Source organism: Leptinotarsa decemlineata, unplaced genomic scaffold, assembly GCF_025532065.1.
Source record: "Leptinotarsa decemlineata unplaced genomic scaffold, Ldec_3_MD MMD2_tig00000010_RagTag_RagTag, whole genome shotgun sequence".
In the NCBI taxonomy this organism is placed as follows: domain Eukaryota; kingdom Metazoa; phylum Arthropoda; class Insecta; order Coleoptera; family Chrysomelidae; genus Leptinotarsa; species Leptinotarsa decemlineata.
Genome location: NW_027412538.1, coordinates 9,904,155 through 9,922,810, shown reverse-complemented (window position 1 = coordinate 9,922,810; position 18,656 = coordinate 9,904,155). Strand labels below are relative to the sequence as shown.

General features: G+C 32.8%; 3 protein-coding genes across 8 annotated transcripts; 1 reads left to right on the top strand and 2 right to left on the bottom strand.

Annotated features, from left to right (window-relative positions):
* On the top strand, nucleotides 1–6,575 carry LOC111512265 (tRNA methyltransferase 1). 6 transcript variants are annotated; one of them, XM_074171433.1, is made up of 9 exons: nucleotides 47–168; nucleotides 255–370; nucleotides 589–752; nucleotides 840–1,145; nucleotides 2,305–2,679; nucleotides 3,039–3,201; nucleotides 3,265–3,476; nucleotides 5,778–6,080; nucleotides 6,427–6,575. In XM_074171433.1, exons 2-9 carry the CDS (start codon nucleotides 335–337, stop codon nucleotides 6,509–6,511), a joined length of 1,644 nt encoding a protein of 547 aa, XP_074027534.1. In that variant the 5' UTR covers nucleotides 47–168; nucleotides 255–334; the 3' UTR covers nucleotides 6,512–6,575. The 6 variants fall into 6 exon arrangements, with proteins under 6 accessions (XP_074027535.1, XP_074027538.1, XP_074027534.1 ...); XM_074171436.1 differs by having other exon boundaries at nucleotides 154–168; nucleotides 255–420; XM_074171434.1 differs by lacking the exons at nucleotides 47–168; nucleotides 255–370 and adding an exon at nucleotides 1–30.
* A 1,070-nt stretch (nucleotides 6,576–7,645) lies between these two features.
* LOC111512264 (thymidylate kinase) lies at nucleotides 7,646–8,817 on the bottom strand. Its single transcript, XM_023168361.2, has 2 exons — nucleotides 8,234–8,817; nucleotides 7,646–8,132 (listed from the first exon to the last, which is right to left on the bottom strand). Exons 1-2 carry the CDS (start codon nucleotides 8,619–8,621, stop codon nucleotides 7,807–7,809), a joined length of 714 nt encoding a protein of 237 aa, XP_023024129.2. The 5' UTR covers nucleotides 8,622–8,817; the 3' UTR covers nucleotides 7,646–7,806.
* Nucleotides 8,818–9,862: 1,045 nt separating this feature from the next.
* LOC111512262 (cation-dependent mannose-6-phosphate receptor) lies at nucleotides 9,863–17,962 on the bottom strand. Its single transcript, XM_023168360.2, has 5 exons — nucleotides 17,581–17,962; nucleotides 17,178–17,293; nucleotides 16,982–17,057; nucleotides 11,900–12,106; nucleotides 9,863–10,368 (listed from the first exon to the last, which is right to left on the bottom strand). The coding sequence occupies exons 1-5, from the start codon at nucleotides 17,857–17,859 to the stop codon at nucleotides 10,294–10,296; spliced, it is 753 nt and encodes a 250-aa protein (XP_023024128.2). The 5' UTR covers nucleotides 17,860–17,962; the 3' UTR covers nucleotides 9,863–10,293.
* Nucleotides 17,963–18,656: the final 694 nt, after the last annotated feature.

Here is an 18,656-nt window from a genome sequence, read left to right as displayed (position 1 = left end):
GTTTGAACGCCATAGATGTTCGTCATTTGGGTATGTATCATAGAAATGGATGGCAACATGACAACACTGGAGCAAAGATAACCTCACATTTTCAAGTTCACTCATTTCTAATTTGAAAATGTTTGTACTACATAATAAAATTTTTCAGTTATATTACTACAAGTAGAGGTAACAGATGAAATTCTGTATTGCTACACTATCAGCTCATTTACATATCGAGTAATAGAATCTGATCCCCCATTTTTTATTTATAGGACAAAATTTGATCAGTTTATACAAAGTCGAATTTTCGTAAATTATAAGTTTTTGCTAAAAGTTTAATGAATGCAAACGTATGCGATACTTTAGTATCTTTGAAACTAGAGTGAAGGTAATGATATTCATCCAACTGAAGGTGGAATCATGCATTAGCCTTTAGTAGTAAGTTTGCAAATTTTGGATCATTGATTTTCAGTGAAAACATTCATGCAGGAGTATAAATAGTATATAATTACCTAGCATGGTAATTATGTGCATGATAATTATGTACATGAATCCTTCTTATGCAATAAAATGAATGGCATTCTTCTTGATTCTAAATGATTTCAGATTTTGTTTATTCGATTTTATTTCAAAATGAATTCTGATGGGAATATCACAGAGAAAAGTACCAACAGTCTTGAAAGTCAGGAGATTTCTGAAGGATCGGCAAAAATAAAAACAAGGGGAAACGTTTTTTATAATCCTGTTCAAGAATTCAACAGAGATTTAAGGTAAACCAAACTGTTTCTACATATGGGGAGTTACACGGTTTAAGAAGAACTTGTTGCGATCTGAGTATTTAAGTAGATTAAATATAGTATTTCAGTTATTTCATCTTTTGCCAAGCTTGTCAGAAAAGAATCTATCGAAAAAGAAGGAAATGATATATCTGATTTCACAACAATACACACTGAAGATATTGGTATCAAATGTGAAAATGGTATTTCCATTTTGGAGGCATTGTCGGCTACTGGATTACGTAGTATAAGATATGCCAAAGAAATTCCGAGAATCAAAGAAGTTATAGCAAATGATATATCTTCGAAAGCAGTAGAAGATATCAAGATGAATATTATTTTCAATGGAGTTGAGCACCTTGTGAAATCTAGTCACAGTGATGCAACGTGAGTAATAGTTCATGAATGTTATAAAATATAATCAAAATGTTTGCTTGGACCATGAAATACTAAAATTTGAAGTATCGAGCAAAAATCATTTTTTACAGGGAAAATTAGTTCTTCAGTAACTTTTGAAGGATTTTTAACTTCCACAATCTGCAAAAATAAAAATTATAATGGAGAACCTCATACAGGTGTAAAAAGGGCAAACTCCTAGTTCACCCCCCCGATAAGTAACTGAAAACTCAATATACTCTTCACAAAATTCACCATCGTATGTGATAATTCTGCCTACCATACATAACCCAGAAATTTCATATATACTTATTTTGATCTTTCAGAAGTCAAAAATATGTCGAGTCTAGTTTCATTTTCAAACTTGTTTGCAGATTTCAACGGAATTTTCAATTATGAAATATCTTGACGTTATTGATTGACATTTGATATAGTACTAGATGTTCTCTGATATTAATCTGTTGAGTCTAACTGTTTTCATATATAAATTTGCGATAATTTGCAATCTTTCTTGTGTGATTCAGTTCCACAATTTTCATTTCTTTGGTTGTGGATGGTAAAAGTCCCCAAAACCTTTATTTTTCAGAAACTTATATCTCTCAAAAAATATGCACTGTTTCAATTTAAACAAATGTGTTTGAGACGTATTATGTTGTGGTCAGATTTCAGATCAGAAGTGCAAATAAATATTGCTAAATAACCGTTTTTCATATTTTCATACTAACCCCTGCTGGCATCATTTAGATATATCTTCAGGGGTAGCTGAAGGAGACATTTTTATGGGCACTGAGCTTATAGTATAGGTATGTGTATTGCCATCAAATAGATACAGTGGAGCACACAATTTTCCGGTGTCCCAGATGGAGCCTAGAACCAGAAACAATGATTGTAGAGATGATGAAATGTAAGAAAATTTGTAAGTAGATTCATAATATGATCAGAACTATAATGGCAGGAAATTGGAGACTTGCACATCGTTCCGGAGTTCCATACTATGATGCGGAAGAAGAACCATAAGCACGATGCCCATCAAAGGGTCTCCTATCACCCCTGCAAATGAAATTTGAAATACTGATCTTTCTAATAAATTCTACTTAGTTGGAATAAGTTAATATTGTGATGATTATACCACTTTTCATATGCTTTTCAGAATGTTGATGTATGAACATCGCAAGGCAAACCAGTTTGACGTCATTGACTTGGACCCTTATGGTTGCCCTTCAATATTTCTGGATTCCGCCGTTCAGGCAATTAAAGAGGGGGGCTTGCTTCTTATAACAGCTACAGACATGGCAGTTCTAGCGGGCAATTCTCCAGAGACCTGCTACAGCAAATATGGCGCAGTTTCTTTAAGAATGAAATGCTGTCATGAAATGGCTCTCAGAATATTGTTGCAATGTATTGAATCCCACGCCAACCGTTATGGTCGCTACATTGTACCTCTTCTCTCGTTGTCTGCTGATTTTTATGTTCGAGTTTTCGTAAGAGTGTTTTCTGGGGCCCACAAATGCAAATTCACAACTAGGTGTGTATCTTTCCCAACAGTACAAATTTCCTTCAATTTAAACGTAACTTGATAAAGGACGAGCTAGGGACCGGCTCCAATGGCGTTATATCATTCTTCAATCAACCTTTTTCCCAAATAATCAACTATAGTACAATTCCATAATAGTAGGCATTGAATTCTCAGAAAGATTGCATTGAAACGAAAACATTGTTGTTAAGGTTGGGATTCTACATATTTTATCATCATTTCTAAGAATTTAGTACCTTCTTATTTGAAATTATAGTATAGTACTCCAGTAGTCGAGGTCCAGGTGTTCCGACTTATATCAAGTTAAGTAGCATTTGCGTCAAAAACTATTGTGAAAAATACTGTTCCAGCAAACTGTCTCAGGTTTATCATTGCACCGGCTGTGGCAGCTTCACCTTACAACCATTAGGAATTTTGAAAACAAATGAAAAACATAAGAACCAAGTGAAATTTGCAATACCCACAGGACCACCTGTTTCACAAAAATGTGAACATTGTGGACATTCTCACCACGTAAGTGAATCGAATTATGAAATAATGTGTTCTAGAAGTAACATATTTTTGTTTTTTATACAGATGGGTGGTCCCATATGGTCTGCACCTCTGCATTCATCTGAATTTGTACAAGACGTGCTCCAATCGGCATCTGAAAAATTGGGTACTTTCAGACGGATACAAGGTGTTCTGAGTGTTATATTGGAAGAGTTGCTGGATGTCCCCCTTTATTATACCTTGGAAAGACTAAGTGGAACTATTCATGTCGAAATGCCTCCAATGATGACTGTAAGGTGCGTTTCCAATTCATTAAATGGGGATTTGAGGATAAATGGAAGTAGCGTATCAAAACTCAAGTTATCCTGGTAACACTTTTGAGGAAACTAGGATATTTAGTATATAGGGCTTGCGTAGTGCCATAACAAAAGAAATAGCACCGAACCAATTTTTTTGCAAATAATTGTGCCAAACTACCGTTTGGCCCTTCATTCGTTCCCGAAATATTAGCATTATTGTCTGGCTTCAGTGTAAAATTCAAAACTCTAGTTAAAAACGGGTCAGAAACATGGGACAGGAGCTGAAATTCATTGTATGGAGAGAAATTTATTTTACTACTATCTGTATCCAATCTTGTGATGCACACGGTTTATCAGTTTGAGGTCCCAATGAAATAAGCGGATAAATATTTTTTTAATTACTGCAATATTATACGCAGACACAAGTCATTCTTTCTGTACAAGTAGATAGGACCTGGACATATTTGATACAGTACTAAAGAGTGATTTGTCTCTATTAAACTATATATGAATAAACAAAGTCAGAGATTTGTTTATTTTCAAATTTTCGCACACATGCTATTTATACATCACAAAGTTGAAATTTTAGCACTTCATTTGGAGTCATCTCTAACCTGGATAACTCACACTTTCACTTGCTGTGTTGGGATAATTCAAGCTTCACCCAGCTTCAAATAGTGTTTCTCTTGCAGAAATATGTTGTACCTAGAATTGCAAAATCTTAATATAGTGAGCACTGTAAGCTTTTGTTTCAGATATAGGAATCATAACTCGATTTTCCAAATAGCATAAAAAGTGTCGTACACTTGCACAGCAGATCAATAGGCATTAATTTTACTAGTTTCAGTATTCCATTGTCTAATATATAAAATGATTTGAAATTCCTGAAACAACTAAAAAAAAAGAATTGAACATAAATAGCTGTAATTAACAATTATATTAAGCAAAAAAAACCTGAAATTAAATAATATTGAAATAAAATACAAGTAAAAATAAAACAATTGAACAAAAAAAAAAGAAATACAATCTTTATTTTCAAGTCTTCTTTTTTTAGTTGTTTCAGGGATTTCAAATCATTTTATATATTAGACAATGGAAGTCCGAACTAGTGAAATTCATCATGAAACATTGTCAATCACCTTCAAACAAATAGGTATTACATATTCCAATTTACATCCTGGAGAAATAAAATATTTGCCTTTCATACTTCTCAGCAATAAACTGAAAAAGGTTTTCACCAAAATGAGCCTTCCATTTATAGTCTCATGTTTTCTACGTAAAAAATTTTGAAATTGTTTTGTTTCTTGAAAATTCCGACCTTAAAAATCGAAATTTCATGTTTGAAGTCGAAATTTCGAGATCAAAGACGAAATTTTGATATTAAAGTCGAAATTTCGAGTATAAAGTCGAAATTTCCAGAATAAAGTCGAAATTTCGAGATCAAAGTCGAAATTTCGAGATCAAAGTCAAAATTTAGAAATCAAAGTCGAAATTTCGAGATCAGAGTCGAAATTTCGAGATCAGAGTCAAAATTTCGAGATCAAAGTCCAAATTTCCATATTAAATTCAAAATTTCGAGTTTTGAGTCGAGTTCTAAGTCAAAATTTAGTGATCAAAGTTGAAATTTCTATATTGAAGTCAAAATTTGTAGTCTAAAGTCGAAATTTTCAAAATAAAATGGAGGAATATCATCGCCCTTAATTACTTAGAACAGTTGAGTTCAACAATTCATTTGTGGTTCATCCTAATACCACTGGTGAGATCTATGAGGCTGTCTATTGTTGCGTAATAGATACGTTGTGTTTGGGCTCTAGTTCACTAGTTGCTTTTCAGTGAAATACAAAGGATGAACCTCGTCGGCGGTCGATATCGAAAGACTTTGCAACTGACCGCCTTGAGGAGCTCCATTTATCTATGATATTCGAGGTTTTAGTTAGTTTTCTGTCGATTCCATAGATGGCGACTTCGTAAGGAAAAATGTCATCACCCTCTGTTTAAATACTTTAAAAGCAATATTTTACTTTGTCTCTGAAGAATGAATGTGCAGTCGTAAACACATCATTTATCGTAATAGCCAGTTTGATCTGTGAACGAATTTTAAATACGGAGTTGAGTCGAAAGTGAACCATAAGGTGTTAAATATACAAATATTTTTGCACACCTCAGAGACAACGTGAAATTGTCTGGACTGTCAAATTTCATTACTCTGCATAAATATAATAGGTGAAATAAGCAATGTTTGAATAATTTTTTCAATAGTTTGTGTAGTTGATTTTAAAATTCATAAAAATTTGACAGGTCTGCAATTTTGAATGCAGGTTACAGAGTATCCTTCACCCACATGAATAAAACATCAATAAAAACTGACGCTCCGACAAAAGTTATTTGGGACATAATGAGATGTTGGGAGAAGTTACATCCAGTTTCCAAAAAGAGGCTTGTAGAAGGTGTACCAGCTTGTATTCTTTCTAAACAACCGGAAAAAGAATATTCTTTCAAAGCACATCCTGCCGCTAACCCTGCCTCTCGAAAAATGGGTTTTGTTAGGTTTCAGGAAAATCCTTTGCCTCATTGGGGGCCTGGTGTTAGGTCCACGGCAATGTAAGTAGATTTGGGATCAAGCATTATTTAAAAACATTACAAAAAAAAATCCTCTGTATGTAAGATACTGCTACTGACGAATGTTTCTATTGTTTGATATATGAATATATACTTTCTTAGATTAAAATAGGTCAGGTATCCAAACATATTTATGCACCACCAACTTCCATTCTATAATGTTTAGTATTATACTCAACTAATAGAATTAACTTCAATAAGAACTTTATCAAGGTATCCAAATATCTCTTGTATAAACTAACCTTAATATAATTTTTGAAATCAGTAAAGAATTCAGATGCTTGAATTTGTATCAAACATGACATCCTATTAATAAAAAATGTTTTAGGGTTGGCGAACAGAAGATCCTGAAGAGTAAGAAGAATCAAGGTAAAAGAAAAAGGGTACCTTCTGAAGAAGGCTTGAAAGAATAAATAATCTATTGTTTATTTTGTAATAAATATTCTGACTATTCAAAATGAAATTTTGTATAACCTATGCTTGACTTTTACTATTTTCCAAAATTGAATATATTCTGCAAATAAATGCAAGGCTCTACTTTTTATCTCTCGAACAGCAGATCATATTGAAAAAGTTTCAACATGACATCAATTTGAAACCTTCAATATCTATTTATCAGGAGCACAGAAAAGCCTTCGTTAAAATAGGATTTTTGAAAAATTCAACTTGGATTTTGTTTCAATGTAATTTATATAAATCCATTTCTGGAAAACAAAAAAAAACTCAATAAGTATCATAACTTCAAGAAAAAATCAAATTCCAGACTTCTCCAAGTTTCAACATAAAATCAATTTAAAACCTTCAATATCTATCTATCGGGAGCACAGAAAAGCCTTCATCAAAATAGGATTTTTTAAAAAGTCAACTCAATTCAATATAAATCCATTTCTGGAAAACAAAAAAACTATCATAACTTCAAAAAAATCAAATTCCAGACTGTCAATTTAAAACCTTCAATATCTATTTGTCAGGAGCACAGAAAAGCCTTCATTAAAATAGGATTTTTAAAAAATTCAACTTGGGTTTTGTTTCAATGTAATTTATATAAATCCATTTCTGGAAAACAAAAGACTCCATAACTATTATAACTACAAGAAAAAAATCAAATTTCAGACTTCTCGAAATGAGTTATAAGTTGAAAAAGCAATATGATCCTAATTTTTTTTTCGTTTATGAAAATGAGTTTTGAAGAGACTTCTTTCAATAGCACAATAATATAAAATGAAATTTAAACACAGGGAAAACAATATTAGCATTGATCATTTATAAATTCAAATTGTAAATGAAATTGCAGAATATTTCAAAGGTTCCAAACAGTTCATCATTTTTCGCATGCTAGAACAAAAATACTGCTTCTTGACTTGATCACCAAGTTAGTGGTATCACGAGATGACTCAAACAAGATATTTTTATTGTGTTGTTGGGAAAGTGTATGGATTATTTTGCATTAAAAAGGATAGGCAATAGACATTATCCTGTTTTTGAGTGAATTAATTTAATCAGTCTTCAAAAATACTCCAGCAAATTTGTAAAATAACATTGAGAAACAAGTTTTATGAATTTTAATATGATATAACTTACAAACTGCATTATAAGTACTATTTCACATGAAGTTAGTTATTACCCCCCCCCCCCCCCACATATATAGTGTATAAAGTGACAAAATATAAATTTTTCTAAACAAATTATTAAAAATGATAGTTTTCTCTCAACTGTTACCAATTGAATTATCAAAATTCAAAGTTCCCAGAGGAGTTGAACCAACTTCATCAATTTTTTCAACTGTTGCTGCCAATAATTTTTCATGTACTTCGTCTATGGTACCCGCTGCATTGACTTTTATCCAATTATCTTTTTCATCGCACACCTGACTGTACATTTTGGCAACATTATTTTGAAAAGAAGAATTTTCGTAGCGTTCCATACCAAATCCTGGCCTAGACAACATTTCTTCTTGGCTGAGAGTTAAAAGGAATACTAGATCAGGTTTCGGAAGTCCGTTTTCAGGATGCTGACACCATTTCATATCCATATCTTAAAGACAAAAAAATTTATTCAACTCGTAGTTCAAGGAAATGGGACTATAAACCATGAAAGTAATATATGAAAAATTCAGTATACATCAGAATACTCACTCGTCTTAGCAGCAGAGAATACAACTCCTGAATATGAATATCTATCAATAACCAGAGTAACCCCATCATACAGAAGTGAATTGATTTTTTCCACATTTTCCCAACGATTTGCTGAGAATAATAAGTGAATTGCATGATCATTTACCTTGAATTGTTCGTTTCGCAGATACTCGTCAATAAGTTTTCCAGTTAGTGTAGTTCGATCAGGAAAATTCATGAGTTGGGCTGCTATATTTTTTGTTTTAAGAGCCTCAACTAATTTCTTACATTGTGTCGACTTTCCCGATCTGTCGACACCTTCAATAACGATAAGTGCTCCTCTCTTACTAGTTCCCATTTTTTTCGTAATACTGGAGGTACAAAAATTTAAGACCTTAGAAAACAGCATCCATGAATAATGTTCTCCTACTATGAAATAGTTGTGTAATCACAAAATTTGAATTATATTCCTTTCATTGATTACAAATTCATAGATTTGCTAAATATATACAACATAGTATATTACATATGCAGTACATATTCCAGGATTAAAGTTACAGGTTAGATCATTGAAATTATTTATTATACGCAGAGAGCATGCGTGCAAAATAAATGGCGGGAACATCTGACTTATCCACCAATGTTGCCAGATGCCACAAAGTCATATTTTCATTTGCAGAGGCGGTGGAAATTGACAGTCACTGCTATACAGTTCATGAGTTCGAACTTTCTGCGACTGTTTTTATAGTCATATTTCTCGTTACAAATAGGAGGTCACATCCGAACACTCTTTATTTTTATGTTCCTGGTGATTTTGTTACATATGGACATCAAAAAATTATGATAAATGAGTAAAATACATGATGACCCTTTGAGAAAATTTACACTGGAAGTATATCCATGATACTAATTATAGAATGTCCATCTGTTGCACCAGTCCAGCTACCGTGGGCCGAAAAACGTCTTAAATACAATTTATTGAAAATTATTTAATGGTGATCATAATAATAATAATAAGTCCTTATTCCCAGAATGATACAATAGATACTTGTATGTGTAAAAATTGGATGAAATGGGAAAGACTGAAATATCGGTCAGTTCTATATTTTCTAGAATTGTATAGATTCTTCAGAATTATTTGAAGATATAATGATGAGGATTTGGTTACATTTAAACTAATTTGAATAAAATAGTATAATTGAATTTTTTTTCCATCATAAAATTTTCATTCACGAGTTGTAATGATTGGTCTTGCATTGACAGACGCAAATTCTAATAAATCTGTTTTTCACACCTTCTTGTCGAAATGTTAAAATCTTTTGTCACATTTTTGTTTTCTTGTTCTTTACTAATGCTCGTGCCGATCCAGTTAAGCAATTTACCTCTTCGTGTTATATTTTTGAAAACCATTGTATAATTTTGAATGAAAGTATTTTTGAGTAGGATATGAAAAGTTTTTATTGCCGGAATTCAAAAAAGTGAAGATATAATGGAACACTTTTTTAGGATAGTTTTTTTCATGACGTCGACTTGGTTCTTGAAATGTGTGTCGACGAGAGTAGTTCTGGGGCACAGACAGAAGCAGTGTCTATAAATTTTTGCACCGTTTACTACAGAATAAGAAACTCTACTATTGAAACAGAAACAAAATTAGTTTCAAAACAATTTTAATAAAAACAAAAACAGATATTTCTACATCATCAGATGAACTAAAACTGCAGCCTTCAAAATCAAAATAATGAGTCTCATTCAATATCAGTAACTACTTACTACAAAAAACAATTAGGTGATATTGTAGATAAGGACATCCATAAGGTCATATCTACTCTTGACTGAAAATAATATTTTGTACAATATTAGTATAAAAATACTTGCATAAAATTTATTTTCCTTAGAATTTAGTCGCTAAATATACATAGACAGCAAAATAGAGTTATATAAAAAATTCAAGAGTAATCAAAACAACTGGGAGACTTGTTAAAAAAAAATCAGCATTATATTTGAAAGTCAAACCCAGTATAGGTTGTAATCCTGACAAAATAAACAGCCCATTACAGTAAAGAAAATCTTATAATACAAAATCATATTCTATCATAAGTCTCTGATGATGTGACTAATGTGGGTTTACAGCCTGAGAGTAAAAATATGGCACCATCCTGAAAAATACAAAAATGTTGATGAAGTCAAAAATTTAAAAGAGATAAATATTCTGCATATTTGGCATAATGAAATTTGTACTTGAATACTTTATTTTGCAGTGAAATTGACAGATGAAACTTTCAAGATGGCGACTGGGCGCCATCTGGGGAAAAAATCAAATGAAAAGGGGGGTTTTGTGACACATCTTTTTGAAGCTCCTGATAAATGCTTCACAACCCTAGAATATAATGTCAATACCTTCAACCACTACAAAATGGCGTAACTTCTAATAATTGCCTGACTACATTGACATTTAACTAGATATTATGAGGTAATAAGTTCGAGGTCAGTTCAGAAGATGCTCGAAATGGTTGCCTTGGACTTCTTGACATATGAACATCCTATCCGATATTTCACGCCGAACATTTTCGAACACAGTAACGTCAATATCTCTACAAATATATCCAACATTGACGCAGGTTCAGATTCATACACATTTTGCTTCAAATAGCCCTATAAAAAAGTCCAAAGGTGTCAAATCTGGCGAGCGGGCTGGCCATTCTGTAGGACCTCGACACCCAATCCAACGACCGGGTAAAGTAATATCCAAATAGTTTCTTACTTGTCTGAAGTAATGTGTTGGTGCTCCATCTTGTTGGAATACAATATCCATATCGAATTCATTAGGATTCGCTTCGACGATTTCAGTGATGAGAGGGTCAACAATAGTTTCCAGCATATTCATATACAGTACCCCTGTTATATTCTGATCAATAAATAGAGGTCCAACAATATGGGTTCCCAATATTCCTGCTGAAACGTTTATGTTTTCTGGATATTGGGTATGTGTTTCTCAGAAAACGTGAGGGTTGGTGTAACTCCAATAACGGCAATTTTGTCTGTTAACATTGCCGTTTAAAAAAATGTACATTCGTCACCTAAACAGATATTGTGGTGATAGGTAGGATGCCTTGCAATGGTTTCCGTCGTGATTTAGCAGAATTCTGTTCTGTAAAAAAACTTTATCGGGTTTTTGGAATTGCCATATGGCAGATAAAAAATAATATTTGTAGAAATATCGATATTAATGTGTTTGTCTTCAGGAAACTATTAAATGTTCCGCCATTTTGTAGTAGGTGAAGATATAGACTTCATATTCTAAGGTTGTGAAGTATTCGTCAGGAACTTCAAAATGATGTGTCACATGACTCCCGTTTCCATTTATTTTTTTTCCAGATGGCGCCCACTCGCCATCTTGAAAGTTTCATCTGTCAATTTCACTTCAAAATAAACTATTCATGTATTAATTTCATTATCCCAAAGAAATGTACTGCAGGTACCTATAGATTTTGTTTTAAAATTTTCATTAAAAAAAAATTGAAGTCTGTACCATTGAACAAAATTACCTCTAAAAAACTCTACCTTTTGAACTGAAAATGCATCAGCAACTTTATAAAAAGTCTGATGAGACATAACAATTGAGCCACAAGAAAACTTTGATATGAATTTCGAAAAAATCGAGGAGCTGAAGAAAAATGCTGTTCTCACCTTTACCAAGCCAGGTAAATTCCGCCAAAAATCTATATTCGGAACAATTTCAACACCTCTTGCTCCTCTTATGAAATATGAGATCAGGGCCCCTCCAATGAAATAAACAGTTGCTAAAACTATGAGGATGATCAAAAAAACCGAACCTCCACTCAGTCCTTGATGTTCTGTGATCACACATACTTTAGGCGACCCAACAAGAAAATCCTGAAACGAAAAATATTTAAGTCACTTCTACATGAAATAACTTCGACAAATTCATAAAAAAAATAGATTTGAATGATGAAATGTAGGACTGCTATTGCAGGTAAAGAAATAAAGTTTTCAGTCGAATTTGCAGCAATTTATTTACCAGTTCCTTGGGAAATCTGAAATAATAATACAACTTGTTAGGTTGAATGAATTTTAGAGTTTTAAATTAAGTTAAATTCAAGAAATAACATTTTCATTGTTATTGACAACAAGATAAAAATGCAACAGAAAGTACAGAGTCTAGGGCTTAAATTTACCCGAAGTGTAAAGTTCAAGATACGCAAAAATAAGGTGAATTTTTATTTATTCATCAATTTCTATTTTGTCCCCTTCAAAGTAGTCCCCCTCAGATATAAGACACTAGCGCCAGCGTCATTTACAATCGTCGCAGCAGGTCTGATATGCACTTTTTAGTATGTGCTTGAGATGTCTCAGCGAATCAGTTTTTATCTCCTCAATCGTCCTAGAACGCCCTCCTTTCATAATACTCCTCAATCTTAGGAACAAGAAGAAGTCGCAGGGGTCCAAATCTGGTAAATACGGTGACTGAAGTTGATGTGCTGGAGCGTCATCATTCACATATTCCTGACCTATGATAAGCTTGTATCACTTGTAAACATTTTTCAGACTCAGAGTGCAATCACCGTATGCCACTGTCAACATTTCAAGTGTTTTTGAGCACTTGATTCCATTTTTAGCACTAAATTTGATGCAAATTATTTCACCCCTTTTATTTGATAGCAGAAAACAAACTTAACATGCTAAACTGCTGAAATTGTGAACATATGTTCGAGACGAGTGTACGAGTGTATCGAACATTGAACATTCACTTTATTTTTTAAACAGGCACGTAGTCCGGTATGGAAAAAGTCAAATGTATGCAGTTTATGAATTTACCACCACTCGAAGGTCATACTCTTTGTCCAAGATAAGTAGAGTCTATTTTAGAGCTTATTTAAATGACGTTTCAAAATTCAGGAAATTCCAATTAGTTTCAAAGATATTCGCATAGAACCAAAATTCGCCAATTTTGGTTTAATTTTTTCTGATTTTTTTTAGAAAGATGTTAAAAACTAAAAATACTTTCTCATTGCCACTTTTCAAGCTGTAAAAGATGGCGTTTTCAGATTTTCAATCCGATGTTTCGTCTCCGAGAAAATATCATCAATTTCAGTTTTTTATATGGGCCTGAAAAAAGCATCATCCGGTATGAGTTAGATTCTGGAGGTTATTGAAGTCAAAAATATGAAACTGCAGTCATTCCACACTTACTGAAAAAAAAATAGGCTAACTTTACAGAACTGAAAACTGGGTTTCTTCACAAATAGAACTCTATTTGCTAATAAGAAATCTTTACTACAATTCAAAATTTCAATTTACTAATGCTTTGCCAATAAGGTTGATAACTTTGACGAAGTACAGTTATCAAAATCAAAATTGTTCAATTAAAATAGGGACCAATAAAGATAAAATGAAGAAAAATATAATTTTTCTTTATGATGACAGACACAAACACAATGATGCAGGTATGAGTCACATAATGACGTTTCAGATAAGACGCAGATGAACAAACATGTTAATATGAGTGGCAGAGTTCATATTGACTCTATAGATAAGACAAATCATCTTCAGGATGAAAAAACAAGTCAATCTTTGCATTTCATTTACTGAAATGGTAACAGAGTTCATGATTTTTAGACTGGTTCAACCCCAGAAAAGAATGTAATTTCTCTCATATAATGAAAAACGAGTTTCCCTTATCTTTTAGTAGTTCACTTTTCTTACCATGATTTGAACTACATAATTTGAGAATTAATAAAAATAAAAATCAGTTTATTTCTTATACCTTTTGTTAGCCCATGTTTCAAACATGTCGAGAGAAGTTACTGAATTTGTTTGCATATGGCTGGTGTGAACCTTGAAGTAGGAGTGTAATTCCAGATCACTAAGCCTAAGGATTAAGTGCGGAATGGGAAAAAATACCAGCGTGGTCCAAACAGAACTGGCTAGTATCTCAATCGCCACAAAAGAAATAACCAGGAAAGGAATTTCTGGCAAAAACATAACAACCTGCACCGATAGCAGACAAGCCCTATTAGCCTTGACCAGACAACGTATAACCTCAGGGCTAGTATTAGAGTGTCACCAAGATTTACCCGAAGCCTCGGTAGATAATAACATTATCCTGAGATGGGTTAAAGGGCACGACAGGAGTAAAGGTAATCGCATTGTCGACTCTTCAGCCAAGGAAGCGGCTGGACTAAGAATTTTAGGACCCAGTGGCACCTACGGCCTGATGACTTCGACAATTGCGGAACTAGCCAAATGTCACACCCATGCTCAATCCCTAAATACATGGGATGAAATCAAAGGATGCAATCTTGCCAGGATCACCCTGGGCGACTCTAGGAAGCTGGCGCCAAAGAAATATCTGGCGTTGACCAGAAAAAATCTACGCTTAACAGTAGGATTTCTGACTGGCCACTGTCAACTGAGGAAACACCTCCACAATATGGAGCTAGTAGACACACCTCTATGTAGGATGTATGAACAGGAAGATGAAACTGTCAGACATGTCCTATGCCAATGTCAGGAATTATCCTCAATAACAGAGTGTGTGTTCGGCGAGTCTTGGCCTACACCTGCCGATATATAAAGGAGATGTCTCCCAGTGACCTGTCCACCTTCCTGGAAAAGACAGGATGGACGATGACCTAGGAGGACAACTCCTCGGGAGGATGTACAATGGGTCACATGTGGCCTAAGTGCTGCAGGCCTACCCTCGCCTACAGATACAGATACCACTTAACTAGCATTTGAAAACCCTCAAATGTCGAACCTTGTCCTAGCTAAGGATTAAAGAGATCTTACTTTTTAGCTTTTAAATGTTTTTTACTGTGATTTTAAATGATTGTTATGGAGTTCGTTGATTTCCATAAAGCGACCAATTAATCAACACATTCTGATTCTTATCATTCTTAAGTTCATATTTAAATATTGAGGCAATAACATCAATTTGAATAACCTCTTGTTATCTCCTTATTTCAGTTATATTGAATTTGAAAGGCATAATGACTGTTTTCCGAAGTTGCATGTAGTATGATCACGTGAATAAAAACACTTTGCTAGTAATACTCTTGAGATTTGTGATGAAATCTGCCAATACTTGATGAAAATCTATAACTTATTCAAGAAACACTCAAAAATTTTCACTAAATAGTTTTACAAGAACGCAATACGTGTTTCGCTATACAAAAGCTTCTTCAGGCGTGACTATACCAACTAAAATCTACATATTCAATGTTTTATATATTTTTGTATGGTTTGAAGTAGGTGCATTTTATATTGGCTGAACGGGGAGTACTTTTTCCCAAAGAATTAAAGAGCATATACGTAGTTTCTTGAATGAATAGACCAATTTCACATTCGCAAATGTCAATTACGACTATGACAGGTTACATTTGAAAGAAAAGAGTTTGAAACTCAATCTTTCAGAATGTTTGGAAATGATTAGATTTAAGAATTCAGATCATTTACTGAATGACCAAATAGAATTAAATAACTTGCCGTTACTGAATATTTTTTTAAATGTGGAAACTGGTATTCAACTGATACATAAGATCAGTTAATTGCATTAATTACATATTTATTTAAATGAATTTGTACAATTTCTCTTCGTTTCTCATGTATTTGTTGAGTTTATTCTCAAATTCCGTTACACATTTTTAACATTAATTAGGTAGATAAAACTCGGGTATTTCAAATAGTAAAAATATATATAAAGCATCATATATGTAGATTCTAGTTCGTATAGCCACACCTGAAGAAAATATTGTATGGCAAAATACATGTTGCTTTTTGTAAAACTATAAAGTGTTTCTTGAATATGTTTGAAATATGTTTTTTCCGTTAACCAGCTATCGCAACCCTACGAATGACAACACTCAGAAATCGTAACTTGTGCAAGCTAAGGACTAACGAGGTCTTACCTTTTATAGTGTTATTCCGAATATTATAATAATCTGAGTATGTTAAAAGATGTTTACAATGAACGATTTGAAGTAAGATGATCATACTCTAAATAAGTTTATGAAAGCAACCCTGATGTTGAATATTAGACTAATCACAATACACACAATTGGGCAGTTTCGATAGAATTTTACTTAAGAGTGATTCATTCTTCATAGTATTGATTGTTTGGAAACTTTCCAATAACTTTTTCACCTTTACGCAATAGAATGATGGCAATGTTTCAATAAAACTTTTGGTATGAGTATTATATGAATCTTTACAAAAAATCATTCTTTCTAGCGGAAGGTTCATTAATTTCAACTTCATCAATGTTCATTACACTAATAACAAAATATTCATGAATTAGATCAGGGAGATCTTACACACAAGTAGCACAAAAAAACATTAGGATAGGATAAAATCAGTTTCTGTTTTAACCACAGTTATTTCATTAAGATAAAATAAAATAATTAAGTTTCGTGGCATGAGGAATCAGCGCGTGAATTCTATCAGTACATCTAGATAATATATAAGAATTAATATATGAATGACTGGATGTGACAAATCATAAATAATGAAGAGTGGTTTACATCAATTATTCTTTTCCCACAAGTAAGTTTTTCTTAACAGAAAAATAATTTAAAGTAGTTCTTCTCTATGTAATACCCAAAATTGTAGCCCATATGAAATAAGAAAATTTTGTGACTGCCGGATAAAACAGTTTATTCAGAAGTGGTTTGAGAGCAAAACCAGATGCAATTGTTTTAATCTGATTGATGATGAAGGTATTAATGTTGACCTGAAAAATTGGTTACTTACTTTGGATTTATCGCTAATGACTTTGAAGAAGGTTTCTTTAAACTGAACACACACTAAGTTCACTGTGGCAATGACACTGTAAAAATGTGATTTTTATTAATAGAACGAAATAATTTTTGTATATTCAGCAACTTCAATACCCAGATAATATTGGGCCGGGGTCAATAGACTCCATCAACAGAGGATTAATACTCACTCAGATTCTGAACCATTTCTGTAAATTATCTGATATCCCTCATCAGAATCAAGGTTGAAATGGATGTTTTTAGCTATACCCAATTTTGTTGTATTCATTCCATTTATCTGGATGAGCTAAGAAGTGAAATAAATATAAGTATTTTGGAACTATTTTAGGGTAGATTCATACATTTAGTCTGAAGTCGTGAGTCGAAAGTCTAGAGAAATCATAAGCAGTTCATCAATTTTCAGCAACAAAATTCATGCAGGAGCACAGATGATTGAATAAATACTTACTAATAATATTGAGTTGCGAGTTATAAGTTTTTAGTAGTCACAATAGAACACCATGAATTCTTATGACTTAAAACTTACGACATACGACTTGAGACTCCTGCTTAGATTCAACCTCAGATACTCACCGAAGCAGAATCTTCTTGTATTTTATTTCCAACAGTGACATTATAGCTGAAATTTTTACAACCAGAAAAGCGATAAGTCACAGCTGTCCCACTTTCATAACTAGAATCTTCAAGATATTTTTCATCCCCTAGAAGTTTTGATATGTCTATTTTGGTGTACTCAGTTATTTGACATAAACAAGGGTTTTCATTAATACATATGTCTGAATAACAAGTTTCAAAGAAAAACGAAAAACTCAATGTGTATAACAATATCACAATTATTTTTGAATCATTCATTTTACATCATAATTCAAAATAGTGAGTGGTTTTATCAAAAGTTAAGATTAGACTCTTTGGTCTTTGAGTTTTTGGTTATGTTATCAATCACAAAATATCGGAACTACATGTTCTGTGATATCAATATCCTTTTCTTTTATCATAGTAAGCTCAACAGCTCTGAGGTGTAGGCAAAATCAAGTACCAATAGATGGTGCTGTAATGCCAATATTTTTGATGGAGTCACTGATACCTTTGTATATAGGGTTAGTCTATATACAAAGCTAATACTAAGCATCTTAATATTACTACAAGATATTGTCAGTAATAAGTAGTGAACAAGCAGATTCTGTACTGATTTATCGTTGTTCGTTTTTCAGATTGTGGAAGGTTAAATAAAAAAAAACAAGAATCATTGACTCCTCCACAGAAAATGTATTTCAGAAAATACAAATAAATTTATACCTAAAATAACAATATATTATTATTTGCTACCTACTCAAGCAAGAGTTCATGCTTGAAGAAGCTATAGTGAAACAAATGTCGCGGTTTTTGTAAAATCCTTTATAGTGAAAATCATACAATATTAATTAGTATCGGCCAGTTCTATTCAATAATCGAATATCTGAAGAATCTTTTTAAAAACAAATGAACTATTTGGTGATATAGTAGGTATGTTCTGGTTCTCAGTTCATACAGTTCTGGATCATTAAAAATCAATGAGTCAGTTGTAAAACTGAAATCACAGCATACTCCAGATAGAGAACGAGAACAGACCAAGCAGCAACCCTTTATGTCTCATTTCATTTTCATGGTTA